General features: G+C 42.9%; 1 protein-coding gene across 6 annotated transcripts in view; it reads left to right on the top strand.

Annotated features, from left to right (window-relative positions):
• The window catches only part of LOC121284064 (protein furry homolog), a 520,851-nt gene that overhangs the window by 395,074 nt on the left and 110,865 nt on the right, over nt 1–14,912 (top strand). For all 6 annotated transcript variants that reach the window (XR_005944426.1, XM_041199077.1, XM_041199078.1 and 3 more), the window contains exons 38-41: nt 483–586; nt 9,176–9,361; nt 11,232–11,430; nt 14,501–14,622. Coding sequence is in view for 5 of the 6 variants with exons in the window: in XM_041199077.1 (XP_041055011.1) it covers nt 483–586; nt 9,176–9,361; nt 11,232–11,430; nt 14,501–14,622 (611 nt within the window). In the remaining variant the exon portion in view is untranslated. The remainder of the gene's footprint in view (nt 1–482; nt 587–9,175; nt 9,362–11,231; nt 11,431–14,500; nt 14,623–14,912) is intronic.

Below are 14,912 nucleotides of genomic sequence, written 5' to 3'. Positions count from 1 at the left end.
CACAAAGCTAGCAGATGTAATTAGACGGTACTCATCCAGCTTTCTGCCTGAAATATGTCAGGCTGTGCACTGCAGTGCTGCCTTCAAGTAGTGCTTGACAATGCAGAGATAGTTGGCAACGTAAAATAAGATGGAAGGCAATACATATCTGCAACATATATCTGCAGACAATGCGCAAAAATACATCAGAGTTCAGACAACGCACAGCACTAATATATCTCTGATATTAGAAAAACACATGGCATTCAACACTCCCCAGCCTGGGTTTTGCTTTAAATGCTGGCTTCCTGTCAGCCTTATGTTCTATTAAAAATTACCTTCCCATCCAATGGCCAGAATGCTTGTCTCTAGCACTTCCAGTGTTCTGTGCAGTATCATCAGTAACTGCATTCCAAGTAAGGAACTTAATTAAAAAATTAAACCATTGCTTAGCTGAACTTACTATTGTTCAGTACTCACATTTTGCATTTGTATGGAAATAGGTGCAACATTGCTGTCATCTTCATGACAGAGATGGTGGTTGACCACAGTGTTAGAGAAGACTGGGCTCTACATCTGCCTCTGCTAATTCATGCACTCTTTCTGGGTAAGGCCAAATGTTTTTTTGTGCATTTGAAAGTGTAAGAAATATTTATATGCATTTATGAAAAATGCAAAAGATTCATATTTTCCAGTCAGCTTGCTATAGTGTTGAAATGTACAACATTGATAACAAATTAGGTAATACAAATTGCTTTGGTATTTTAATGAAAGCATTCACCTATTTATTTTAAAATAGCAGTGAAAAAATTTTATATGATTATATTAATGTATTCACTAATGTTGTATAGCATAATTTCACCCTGTATGTGACAAACTTTGCATCAGCCATTACAGCACTTCTGAATTCAGCAAAGCAGAAGCCATTCAGTTTTTCTGCTCTGTTTTATTGGAATATTCTGCTGAAGTGTTTGCACCGTTCTGATGTAAGCAAGTTTCCTTCTTGCCCTCGGTGTAACAAAAAAATAAACTGCATTCTGCTGTTGATTACAAAAACTAGTTAGTTTGCATATTACAGGAGAACCACCAGACATTTAACAGGAAAAATAATAGATAATTAGCTGATAATCTTAGATATCACGGGTGTATTTTAAACCAAAACTAAAGTAATAACTTCCATAAGACAGTCCCTGCAGTGGTGAAATGGAATTTTACTGCCAAGGGCAGGTGAGCTGGGGTCATTGGGGAGGTGAAAAAAATTAAGGGCAGAAGCGTCCCAGATTTGCACTAAGTGTGGTAGCAGGCGGGAAAAAGGACGTTTAACCAGCCGGCTCTACTGGTGGTTTTTCACGCTGTATCATCCCAATCCCACCTTATTATTCATGCATTCCCAGGAAACACGCTGTTTCAATGGCGGCAGGTTCTCATTTGCCTGCCGTGCCATCACCTTGCTGCTTCGTCATGCCAGGCGCCATACTTAAAGTGCAGCTGTGCAAACACTTCTCAGTGCTTCCATCCCAGGACTGCTGCAAAGAAGACATAGCCCCGAAAGGCAAGAAGACCCCGACCCCGGTTTAATGACGCATCCCTCAAGCACCTTTTAGATGCAGTGGAGGCCTGCCGTGATGCCCTGTACCCCCCGCTCTGGCCGCAGGAGGGCCAGCAACATCACTAATCCAGCATGGGAGGTGACGGTCAGCCCCAATGGCTGACAAAAGCAGACAGCCACCCAGTGCCAAAAAAAGATGAATGATCTTCTCTGTTATACCAGGGTAACTCACTCGTCTCATCACTCTCAACTCACACACTCACATCACACATCCACAGGTGCCTCACTCGCTGCCAATTCACGGGACATCACCATTCACTCTCTCTCACACATCTTCATTGTCCTTATCCCATCTGTGGGACCATTCACCACCCACACCTGCCAGGCATACATATCACCTGGCCTGGCAGGTGTACTGCTTATATTCTCTCCATCTCTATTCATGCAGGACAAGCTGACACAATAAAAGGGACCACCCGGCATCGACTTAGGCACCAGAAATGACAATGGTAATCTCAGCCCTGTTGACCCTGCAAAGTCCTCCTTACTAACATCTGGGACTAGTGCCAAAATTGGGAGAGCTGTCTCACAGTCAAGCAGCCGTCTGACAGTCATCCTCACGGAATCATACCTTATAGATAATGTCCCAGATTCCACCATCACCGTCCTTGGGTATGTCCAGTCTCACCAACAGGACAGACCCAGCAGAAGTCACGACACAGTGGTATACAGTTGGGAGGGAGTTGCCTTGCGAGTCCTCAACATAGACTCCAGACCCCATGAAGTGTCATGACATCAGGTCAAACATGGGCAAGGAAACCTCCTGTTGATTACCATGTACCTCCTTCCCTCAGCTGATGAATCAGTGCTCCTCCATGTTGAACATCACTTGGAAGAAGCACTGAGGGTGTCAAGGGCACAGAATGTTCTCTGGGTGGGGGACTTCAACGTCCATCACCAAGAGTGGCTCGCTAGCACCGCGGCTGACTGAGCTGGCTGAGTCCTAAATGACACAGCTACTAGACTGGGTCTGCGGCAGGTGGTGAAGGAACCAACAAGAGGGAAAAACATATTTGAACTCATCCCCACCAACCTGCCTGCCACAGATGCATCTGTCCATGACATTATTGGTAGGTGTGCCCACTGCACAGTCATTGTGGAGACGAAGTCCCACCTTCACATTGAGGATACCCTCCATCGTGTTGTGTGGCACTACCACTGTGCTAAATGGGATAGATTTTGAAAAGATCTAGCAACTCAAGAGTGGGTATCCATGAGGCGTTTGGGCCATCAGCAGCAGCAGAATTGTACTCGAACACAATCTGTAACCTCATGGCCCGGCATATCCCCCACTCTACCATTACCATCAAGCCAGGGAATCAACCCTGATTCAATAAAGAGTGCAGGAAGTCATGCCAGGAGCAGCACCAGGCAGACCTAAAAATGAGGTGTCAACCTAGTGAAGCTATAAAACAGGACTATTTGCGTGCCAAACAGCATAAGCAGCAAATGATATACAGAGCTAAGCGATCCCACAACCAATGGATCAGATCTAAACTGTGCAATCCTGCCACATCCAGTCATGAATGGTGGTGGACAATTAAACAACTCACGGGAGGAGGTGGCTCCACAAATATCCCCATCCTCAATGATGGAGGAGCCCAGCACAATAGTGCAAAAGATAAGGCTGAAGCATTCACAACAATCTTCAGCCAGAAGTGGATGATCCACCTCGGCCTCCTCCAGAGGTCCCCAGCATCAAAGATGCCAGTCTTCAGCCAATTCAATTCACTCCATGTGATATCAAGAAATGGCTGAAAGCACTGGATAATGCAAAGGCTATGGGCCCTGACAATATTTCAGCAATAGTACTGAAGACTTGTGCTCCAGAACTTGCCATGCCCCAGGCCAAGCTGTTCCAATACAGCATCTACCTGACTATGTGGAAAATTGCCCAGGTATGTCCAGTACACAAAAAGCAGGTCAAATCCAACCCAGCCAATTACCACCCCATCAGTCTACTCTCCATCATCAGTAAAATAATGGAAGGGGTCATCCACAGTGCTATGAAGCGGCACATGCTTAGCAATAACCTGCTCACTGATGCCCAATTTGGGTTTTGCCAGGGCTACTCAGCTCCTGACCTCATTACAGCCTTGGTTCAAACATGGACAAAAGAGCTGAACTCCCGAGGTGAGGTGAGAGTGACTGCCCTTGACATCAAGGCAGCATTTGATTGTGGCATCAAGGAGCCCTAGCAAAGCTAGAGTCAAAGGGAATCTGGGGGACAACTCTCCGCTAGTTGGAGTCATACCTAGCACAAAGGAAGATGTTTGTGGTTGTTGGACGTCAGTCATCTCAGCTCCAGGACATCACTGCAGGAGTTCCTCAGGTTATTGTCCTAGGCCCAACCATCTTCAGCTGCTTCACCAATGACCTTCTTTCCATCATAAGGTCAGAAATGGGGATGTTCGCTGATGATTCACACTGTTCAGCACCATTCACGATTCCTCAGATACTGAAACAATCCATGTCCAAATGCAGCAAGACCTGGACAATATCCAGGCTTGGGCTGACAAGTGGCAAGTAACATTCACGTCACACAAATGTCAGGCAATGACCATCTCCAACAAGGGAGAATCCAACCATCGCCCTTTGATGTTCAATGGCATTACCATCACTGAATACTCCATTATCAACATCCTGGGGGTCACCATTGACCAGAAACTGAACTGGACCAGCCATATAAATACTGTGGCTAAAGAGCAAGTCAGAGGCTAGGAATCCTGCGACAAGTAACTTGCCTCCTGACTCCCCAAAGCCTGTCCACCATCCATCTGTCAATCATGCTGGGAGTGATGTGTCCTGTTCCGTAGCCCCCTGCCATCCACTAAGTATCTCTCCATGCTTCTGCAGGCACATCTGGGAAACAGTTGACAGAGTCCATGACCCAGGGCCTCCAATCAAGGCATGAACAAACCTCTTGAAGAGAAATCTGAAAGCACACCCTCCACCAGCGCAGAGGGACACTCCCCGGTGGGACCTAGCTTTACAGTAGCCTTGGGATCACAATGTGGTGAGCACATCACACTGTCTGATCCACAGCAGGCGGCGACGGCAGGGTTTTTCCAGGTTTCCGGCACTCAGAGGATTGCTGGTGGCCAGAAATCTGCTGAGTCCGAGTCAGATGACGAGCCTCTGAACTCAGTCATGCCTCAGTTGCTGGAGCTGCAAAAGCGAGCTCAGGAACACAGGAAAGGATGTCTGCTGCATTCCTCAGATTGCAAGGCATAATGGGGGAGTCCTTCTGCCTTCAGGCTGAGGAGATAGAGCTGGCTTGCTAACGCATCAAGGTCAATAATGGTAAGATGGTGGCCATCTTAGAGAGCTTGGTCCAGAATATTGGTCCTGCACCACTGTGCGAGCTGAACTCCATCACTGACGCCATAGTTGGCCTCCAACAGTGTGTATGTGAGAGGGGAGCGGAGCAGCTCGATCTCATTCCAGCTATCCCTTCTCCTCAAGTATACAGCCAGGGTTCCTCAGGCATCCATAGGGAGGAGGATCAGCAGGTGCACACCCCAGGACCATTCACCCAGGTGACTCTGGGAGTGTCCAGCCCATCCAAATCCCCTCTCCCTGTGACCCCATCAGCTCCAGCTCCACAGGCTAGGGAGGGTGCCACTGCTACACAGCAGGACTCTGAAAGCAGGCCAGAGCCCTCGGGGTCTCGACCCTCCAGAGGATGCCCGCCAAGGTCATCACAGACAGGATGTAGCAGTCAGTAGGCTGCCTCCACCTGCGCTGTGGATGTCGGGGGAGCACCAAGACTTAGCAGTAGGGTTAGGAAGGTTAAGAAGATATCTATATTTTTTTATATATAATGTTTCTCCCTAGGGAGGGAAGGGGGGGAGAGAGGTAGAAATAACCTCCCCTCTTTTTGGCAGGAGAGGAGAGGAGGGAGAGGAGTAAAGGACAGGGAGGCACAGGAGGGAAGGGGGAAAGTCCAGGTGGGTGTCCTCGATGGAAAATTGACATTGGGTGGGGGCTTAGACGATCTTCCGGCAGGGGGAGGCGATGTTTTCAGCCAATGTTGGCCTATACTAGGAGTTAAGAAGATATAACTCTTTCCAGTACAAACCCGTTTCCATCTGTTTCAGATGAAGTTAATTGTTTCATAGTTTGCCATTGTGAGATTTGAACTCTTGATCTTGGGGTTACAAACCCAATACCATAACCACTTGGCTATTTAGGCCAAGCCAAATTATTTTGACATAGCTCATTTTTGTCTGTTATCTTTTACATTGTTTCATAGTTTGCCATTGTGAGATTTGAACTCTTGATCTTGGGGTTACAAACCCAGTACCATAACCACTTGGCTATTTAGGCCAAGCCTGGGAGCCGTTAAGAAGATATAGTTGCACAGCCTGGGCATGGGTGTTAAGCACTTGTACATAATGTTCACTGTTGTAAATAAACTCCGAACAATGTCTCCCTGCCTATGGCTCCTTGTTCAGATGAGCAGTGTTCGTGTTACTCAGATGTGAAACCTTGGTTCCTGCACAAGATAAAGGCAGGTGTCTCAGTCCAGGGTCTCTTCCCTGAGCTTTGTATAGCCTGCAGACCAAAATGATGGCCCGGCCTCACGCTCACTGGACACATTACTAATGCCTGCACCTGGATGGTGCTTGTAATTGCTGCCAGAATGTTGTGGGCAGGCATCACAAAGTTCCATCATTCTGTCAGTGTACTTTCATCACCTTTAAGATGGGGCTGGCCCCCATCTCGTCAGCACCTGTGACCAGTGGTGCTGTGCTCCTGAAGGGGTCAGGTGCTGAAGGCTGAATCAGAATCAGGTGCATTCAAAATTTCACGGCTGCAACTCCATGATATGACTGAACACAGAGTGCAAACGAGCTGCCCTTAGATAGACAGGAGGCAGACATTCACAGATCTATGGAGTGTTCTCACTGCATGTCGTCATCATCCTCCTGGAATCAAGTGACTATTAGGATCTCCACTATGTCTCCATGACAGGAGCCTTATCACAGAGGGCCTTAACACAGATGCATTGTGAGGATCTATGGTGTCGTCTCACTGCATGTCGTCATCATCTTCCACAAACCCACCTGCCATGAGGGCCTTCCGAGTGCACCTGCCTTGTCTGGTCAGTATGATGGCCTCATCGCCTTCGAGGACCTCCCCATTCTCATCCCCGTCAACGTCCTCCTCATCAGAGGAGACATCCAGACCTTCCATCTCCTCCTCCTGTTGCAGCGCCAGGTTGTAAAGGGCGCAGCAGGCGATGATGATGCGTGACCGCCTCTGTGGACTATACTGCAGGGCTCCACCAGAGCAGTCCAGGCACCGGAACCTCATTTTCAGCATCCCGATGGTTTGCTCCACCAAGGTGCGAGTTGCAGCATGAGCCTGATTATACCTTCGCTCTGCTGCAGTGTGAGGCCATAGCACGGTGTCATCAGCTACGTCCCCTGCACGTACCGCTTGTACCCGAGGAGCCATCCCTGCGGTCTGCGATGTTGTGAAACCAGTTTTTGGCCTTCTCACCTTATTGTCCGCTCACGCCACCAACACCAGTGGGGACAGAAAATTCCACCCTAAATGTCAAACTGACATCCAGCCCATCCATTGACAGTTTTAATGGAGGCAGTAAACAAATATGCTTGCAGGAGATAGATCAAATAGAGAATATTTTAAGGAAGCTGGCTGCCTTCAATTAAACAGGGGTTTTATTTTAACCTGTGCAATCTGGGTTTTCTGTGACTCAGGAATCCCAGCAAGTAAAAGGAAGAGAGAACGGCCAGGTCCATGAGATAAGTGCATTTACAGCACTGCTTCTGAGGCAGGAAGATCAGCAGTGTTTCCCCCATGCCCAATAAACTTACCTCTTTACATGCCCCGTAACTGGTCGATTCCAGACCCCAAGTCTCCGACTCCCGCAGCACCCCCCTGTAGTACTGCCAACTATCCCCTCAGCCACAATTTCGTACTTATCTGGTATCCACTTCCTGGATAATTTTCCAACTAGTAGGCAACTAGCCTGTCAATCTGTTTTGTTGTTGGGCGGGAAAAAGTTAAAAGAGTACTGCAGTTAAAATCTGCATGGTATGCAGGATTCCACTGCAGAGATCCATGCTGACCCGGACCCCACCCACCTCCCCAATTCTTTTCATGTCCCTGAGCAAATGTTGGGGGCACCTTTTTGGGAGTTGCATGCTATGCATACACTCAAGAAGGCAACAAAAATTAGCATCAGTTGTCATTTTCAAATTGTGAGGAATATCTAGTTCATCGTTCATGTTAATATTTTAGAAAAAATGTTTAATTCTTGGAGGATTGTTGTTGTGAAGGTAAGGTAACTAAAATGGTGGGTTTTAGAGATTGCCAGAAAATGGCAGTTGAGAATAGAAGAGATGGAGCCATAGAACAGCTGACGGGCTTACTTCACTGAGAACTGGAGATGTGATGTCTCATTGCTTGCAAAGAAGTACAGTCCAGAGAGATGTTTTGTTTTGGGAGTTAGAGCAAAATTAGTTCAAAAGCATTCAGTGAACCCTGAAAGATTATATCGTCAAAAGAGATGGTTGGAGCTTAAGAAGGTGCCCTGGTTTCAATGCATCTGTGTGTTTGCTGTGAGAGGAATTGGTTGCAGTTTGTACCTCACATGGTTTGCAGTTCACATGGATTCTCTGAGAGCTGTTTGGTACGATTAAGGCTCAGGAGAAGTCCTGGGGAGCTAAGAAAGTGGTGGAAATTCACAGGCTCTGTGCTGGAGAGGTTTAGGGCTCAGAAGAAGCCCCAAGAGTCATTTATAGCTCAGTACAGCTGGGAGACAAGAGTTTGGAGAAACCCTAGTGAAGCTAGTGGTCTGCGAAAGAGTTGAGAGTGTGCCGGTAATTAGAGGCGGGAGTACAGGTTTGTGAATCCTGTGAAATGCAGTTTCAGAAGCATCAGGAGGTGAATAGTCATTGAGGCATTCCAAGTCAGAGCAGCTTTTGAGCTAATTCAGAGGCTAGATCTTCAAAAGTGAGGAGTTGAAATCCCTCATGAGGGAGACAGGTTGAATGAGATTTTTTGATTCACTGTGGTCACTGATGTCTGGGGAGTTGCTAGGAAATCCACGGGATCTGTCTTGGTCGCATCTGCCATTTAATGTGCAGTGCGGTGTGTTTGACCACTGTTTGCCTGTTAATTCATATTTACGTTGTGTTAATTCTGAATTTTAGAGTATAGGATAGATATTGTAAATAGTTTTACTTTTCTGACTTTGTATAGTAAAGTTTATTTGTTTGTTTAAAAACATGGAACCTGGTGATTTTATTCTTGTCGTGGGCAACTGGGATTTCAAACTTTCGGCAGGATTTTCCGCACCTGCCCGCTGCCGCAATCTTCCGGTCCCGCTGCAAGTCAATTGACTTCTGGCTGGGGCGCCACCACGCCCATGGCAGGTCCCGCCTGCGACGGGTCCAGAAAATCCCGGTCTTTGTCTGCTTCAAACAAAAAGTTACTGGTCCCTAACCAGATTGGAACAAAATGTACATCAGTGTTACAAATCTCGTTTACCAGTGTGATAACTGAAGGACAAGGATAAGGTTGCACTTAATTTATTTTCCTATTTTTTTTAAGGTCTTGATCATTATCGCCCAGAAGTATTTGAACACAGCAAAAGGTTACTTTTACACCTCTTGATAGCCTTGTCTTGCAATGACCATTTCCAGGCTGTGGCTACAGTTCTTCTGCTTAACAGAGAAGTCAGTGAAAGTAAAACACTTACAGTCAAACCAGTTTACCCACCAGAATATCTCTATTCAGGTAAAGAGAAAATTTAAATAAAATGAGACTCCACTTGTTTATTTACGCAGGGATGGTAAATAAATATATCTTTGTTTGTAGAATCAAAGTCGTAAATAATTCTAATGTTTTAGCATTCCTGTTTCTGAAACACATTTTCCTATTTTATGTAGATTGTTGAAGGGCGGGTAACAGACATAAACTTTTCTCAATGTCACAAGTTATGAAATTTTACTTCAGAATAGATATTTTTGAATCCTGTTATTTTGATATTATGAGCTTTCTTCTGTGTCTACACTGTTCATTCTTCCCCACAAAAGGGAAAAGAAAATGTGTTATACCCAAGCACTGCCAACAATGTTAGTTGTTTAAGTAGGATATGTGCAAAAGTGTTCCAGGCTAACTTTCTTTCAACAGGGTAGAAATTAGTCTCCACCTGTTTTTGACCCCAGACTCATAGCAGTTCATGCCCAAAGAGAGGCATAAGATTATCCCAAAATTGGGTCTCATCTAACTATTTAAGGAAAACTGCTGTTTTACCATCACTGGCAGCTCACCCTTCTCCAGGATTGAATTTCAGTGGGGCTAATACATTTGCAAATTTGACACAGGCAATCCCACTGTTAAATCCATATTACACCTGTAAATAGATGTATCGCATACCAATTTCTACCCCTATGTTTTGATTTTCATCCTGTGGAGTAGATTTTTGATCTACTGACTGTACCCCTTGATTACTCAACCAAGAAGGAAATGCACAATATGGGAAACTGAAAACTCTATCCCATTTCCCAGAACTCGTCTGGACAAATATATGAATTTAGGGTTTTAAGAAAGCTACTGCTGTGTAGTTTTTACAGAAAAACATGAAAAATTCCTAGGAATTTGTGATCAGCATATTTTGACAGTTTTGTCTTTAGCCACTGATTATAAACTTCAGAATCCAGTGTAATAAAATAATATTTCATTGATTCGGTAGATGGCATCTCTTAGGAAGAAAAACAAAACCTTGGGGGATAACTTGGTAAACGATGCTCCCATTTTAACATTGCAATATAAGTGCAATGCATACTAATTAATGTTTTTAAGTCTTGTGAACTGGATGTTGCTGCTAAGACTGGCATTTATTGCCTATCCCTAGTGCCCTTAAGAAGGTGGTGTTTTCATACAACTTAAGTGGCTTTTTAGGCCATTTCAGAGTATATTTAAGAGTCAACTACATCGAGGTGGCAATGGAGTCAAATATAGACCAGCCTGGGTTATAAAAGAAGGTTTCCTTCATTTGCAAATTGATGAACATTTGGGTTTTAACTTGTCTGGTACCAGGATCTTATTTCCAGATTTTTGTTTTTTAAAAACCTGAATTCAAGTTCTCAAACTGTCACAGTAGGATTTGAACTCATGTCCTGGATTACCAGCCTAGGTCTCTGCATTAGTAGACCAGTAACAAAACCACTAAACTACTATTCTCCCAAAATTAAATGCTTTGTAGAAGATTATGGTCATTAAGATAATGAATCCTGCAAATTTCTTGCAATTAAGAATTGTAAGAATACCATAGAGTACAGATATTTTTCTCAAACAGAAAAAAGATGTTTGTTCTTTACAAAGGCTTTGAAATATTTTTAAATTGATATTTTAATAGTTTGGGTTCAATGAAATTCACTACCTGATAATTTACTAGGCAAAGTAAATAGTAGCAATTGCTTATATCACCTAATGTATCATAATGGGGGGATAATTGGTTCCAAATATCATTGGATTATGAGGACAGTTTACAACCTTGGAATAAAAAGGATATCATATGTGTACAGTATTCATATTTACATTGCAAAATGTATGGGTTTTGTATTATGACTTTTACAGTGACAATCTTGTTTACTTGCATTAGGTGGTTTTGACTTCTTAAGAGAGTATCAGTCTTCTCCAGTTCCAGATTCAGGATTAAGCTCAAGTTCCACATCTTCCAGTATCAGCCTGGGAGGCAGTAGTGGAAACCTTCCACAAATCTCACAGGAGATGGAAGAGATTGAAGCAGCAGCTGAAATAGATGAGAAGGCTCACAAGCTAATTGAGTTTTTAGCAACTAGGTAATAAGCTTAAGACATGGTTTTCACTGTCCACATCTTCAAGGCATTTCGTGTTCACTGTTGGGAAAGATCTTGGTTTAAAGTATAAGAAAAGCATGTAAGATTTTGGATTGATTGCATTAGAAAGTGATACAGTAAAAAAAATGTGCTACAATAAAAAATTGTGTTATTAGTTATGAGAAAGTGAAATAATTACCATACATGTAATTTCCACTACAGTAAAAAGACAGGCAGGTGAAGTGATTACACATCGTATCAGCAAATCCCATTATATCCAAATTCAGCCCAATCTTATTAAAAGAAATCAAAGAACCAAATTTTTCCAATAATTAAAGAACACCCTTTGCAGGCTAATAACAGAGGACAGGCAACCTTTTTTTTATTTGAACTCGCAGAGATAAAACCTGAAATCAAAGTGAAGCAATGAACACGCATTAGTACTTTACAGTGTGTCTGACACAACAAACCACAATGCTTTTAATATTTTATACAGGAGGTTTCATTGGAATTACAATGACTTCCTTGCATAACAACCCACCAGAATGTGATAGAAATCAATGTCATTTTCAGGACTTTGACAGAATTAATGTGGGATATACAATACTTCCAACCAAATATGATCTAGCAATGCTCGGTGCTAGAGACACCTCTGGTATCCAGGGTTACTACGGTGGCAGAGGAGCAATCTGAAAATAAAAAAAGAGTTACCTTGGCCTTTGCAGCCCATAAACCAGCTCGTAAAATTTATGCTATTAAATCTAGTTTCTGTAGGTAAAACTGAATTTACAAGTTTACTACTAGCCTACAGAAACCAGATTTAGTAGCATAAATGTTAAAACCACTTCATAGGTATTGGGCTCCTGCAATCCAATCTGAAAGAAACTAATGTAGAAGCCCCATAGTTATCTCAAACCATATAAATGATTGAACAGTGCCATCTACAGTTTGACTAAATTGCTTTTTAGAACATCAGCTAAAAGAAAAGATTCACACAAAAACTGACATATACATTTACAGGCAGAGGATTTTATTTGGTTCCATGGTGAAAGATGTATCTTTTATTGTTTAACAAACTAATTTGTCATAATTAAGTAGTGATGTCTGTATATTAATGGGAAACAATGACTTGGGAAGAGTACTTTCAATTTTGAAGAACGTATGCTCCCCTTCAGAACCAAGTTCCCAGGGGCAGGATTTCCACCTGCCACTCTGATTTTAACCCAAAGCAAACTTATTATCAGGGGTTGGCAGCCATTTCTGATTCATAACAGGCTCCCAGTGAGATGACGCTAAGAGGTAACCCACCGTAAACCCCAACGAAATTACCTAAGTGAGACATTCATTGCAGCACCACATGAGACTGGGACGAATACATCCCAGTCTCTTGTGGTGCCGCAATGAATGTCTCACTTAGGTAATTTTGTTGGGGTTTACGGTGGGCTGCGGTGGCAAGAACTGAAGCTTTGTAGGTCTTGATAAGGGCATTGAATATCCCTTGGAGCAGGATGTGCACTTGCCTTTTAGGTTTCAAAGGTATTAGTCCATTTGGGCAAAAGCCAAAGGGGATCAATTATACAATGCCAATAAAATCTTAGCTCAAAATTCAATTAAATATAATATTGATAATAAATTCCTGCTTGTAGGACTTGGTGGTGCAGAAGATTATACATCGGCCTCTCATGTTAGTGACTGGAGTTAAAATCCAGCCCAGAGTGATGGATGAACTTGAGTGAGAATCCTATGTTTAATGAGTTTAAGCAGTGGCAATCCAAGTTCAAATGTCATCTTGTCTGCCTTTTTCCATTGGGCTACTTATTTCAATTTCATCCCACAAAGCTTCTAATTTGGTATCAAATTGGCAACTTCATTAAAACAATGGGATGCTCCTGTGGAAAATTAAGAAATATAATGCAAAAATACAGTGAGAAGTGCTGTTATTTGTTGGGGGCTCAGGCACATTGTTGGACACCGTAGAGGAAGCTTTATTCTTTATCAAATTATGCCATACCTAATCGGAAAGTGTTTTATACTGACACTGACTCAAGTGCAACACAAAATTAATTGATAAAAATGCCTTTGTAGGAGATATTTGTTGTTTTCGTAAACATTCATGCCTCCATATGAGATTAAATATTTCAGATCTCTTACAACAGGGCACTATTGTAATGATGTCATTGCTTAGAAAATCTGGAAAAACAGTTTTAGGACCAGCCTTTGTCGATCTGGAAATGCCAATAGAATCTGAGTACACAGCTGACATTAACTTTATATGATTTAGTTGCTCAATTCAGTTCCAGAGACTGATCTTTCTTTGACACACATGTAATCAGTATTATTGAACCAATTGCTAAGTTCAAGCGAGGATCCAAAACTATAACTCTGAATGTAAGAAAATAATAAAATTATCTACAAGGGAGATTTTGAGGCCTACTACCTGTCTAGTTTCTGCCAGTGGTGTGGCCATTCCCATCTTCCCTGAGTTTGAGTAAGGAGCCAAGGTCTATTATTCTGTAAATTAGGGCTGTGTGGCACATAAAAGACCGCTGATTGCCATCTTAGGACATGTGTCAGCTACGCTCCACATGGTGTCAGCTGGTGGTCCATCAATAGAGGACCCCAACAAACAAGTTTTGTCTTTTATTGGGCAGCTGTTATTGCTGCAATCTAAAGCCAGCATACAACTCTGGGGCATTCATTTTACAGACACTGACAACTAACCCTATGCTAACCTGGCATCAAAATGGACCAGGCTTGACATAGGTCTATTAGGCAGTCACCTGAAACTTATTCACAGCCAAAATCTATGCCTATATATTTTAAAAATTAAATGTTAATTTTTATGTGAACAGGGAAATATTTGATACTGAAAGTATCCTTCCATGTTCTTATCCTTTAAGCCAATGAACAGTAAAGCCAAAAGCTACAATATTATTATTTCAAAGTATAATTTTTATCAGTACATTTATGATTGGTGTGATTACATAGTTCTGAACACAAATCATAAGAATCCAATATGTGAAATACATGATTTCTAATAGACTCAGTTATAAAATAAAGTTATTTTGTACAGGGCATTTGGACCTCTTTGGTGCCATGAAGACATTACTCCAAAGAACCACAATTCTAAAAGTGCTGAAGAGTTAACCAACTTCCTACGTCACATTGTGTCTGTGTTCAAAGATGTAAAATCAGGTATTTTTCCTTACTATTTCAAGAAATTTACAGTTTGAGCAATGTTTAACACATGTAAAGTGACTTGTTGTACATTTTCATGTTTAGTGGAACATAGGTCTTAGAAGCAGGATTAGGCCATTTGGGCTTTGAACCTGCACAGCCATTCAATAAGATCATGAATGATCTAGTTGTGGTCTCAACTTCACTTTCCTGTTTGCCCTCCCATAACCCTTGACTCCCTTGTGTATCAAAAATCTATTCAACTCAACCTTGTATCAGTTCAATAACCCAGCCTCTTCTGCTTTCTA

This window comes from Carcharodon carcharias, chromosome 11 (genome assembly GCF_017639515.1).
Source record: "Carcharodon carcharias isolate sCarCar2 chromosome 11, sCarCar2.pri, whole genome shotgun sequence".
Taxonomy (NCBI): domain Eukaryota; kingdom Metazoa; phylum Chordata; class Chondrichthyes; order Lamniformes; family Lamnidae; genus Carcharodon; species Carcharodon carcharias.
The sequence above is the reverse complement of the archived record's forward strand: the minus strand, read 5'-3'. Positions and strand labels throughout refer to the sequence as shown.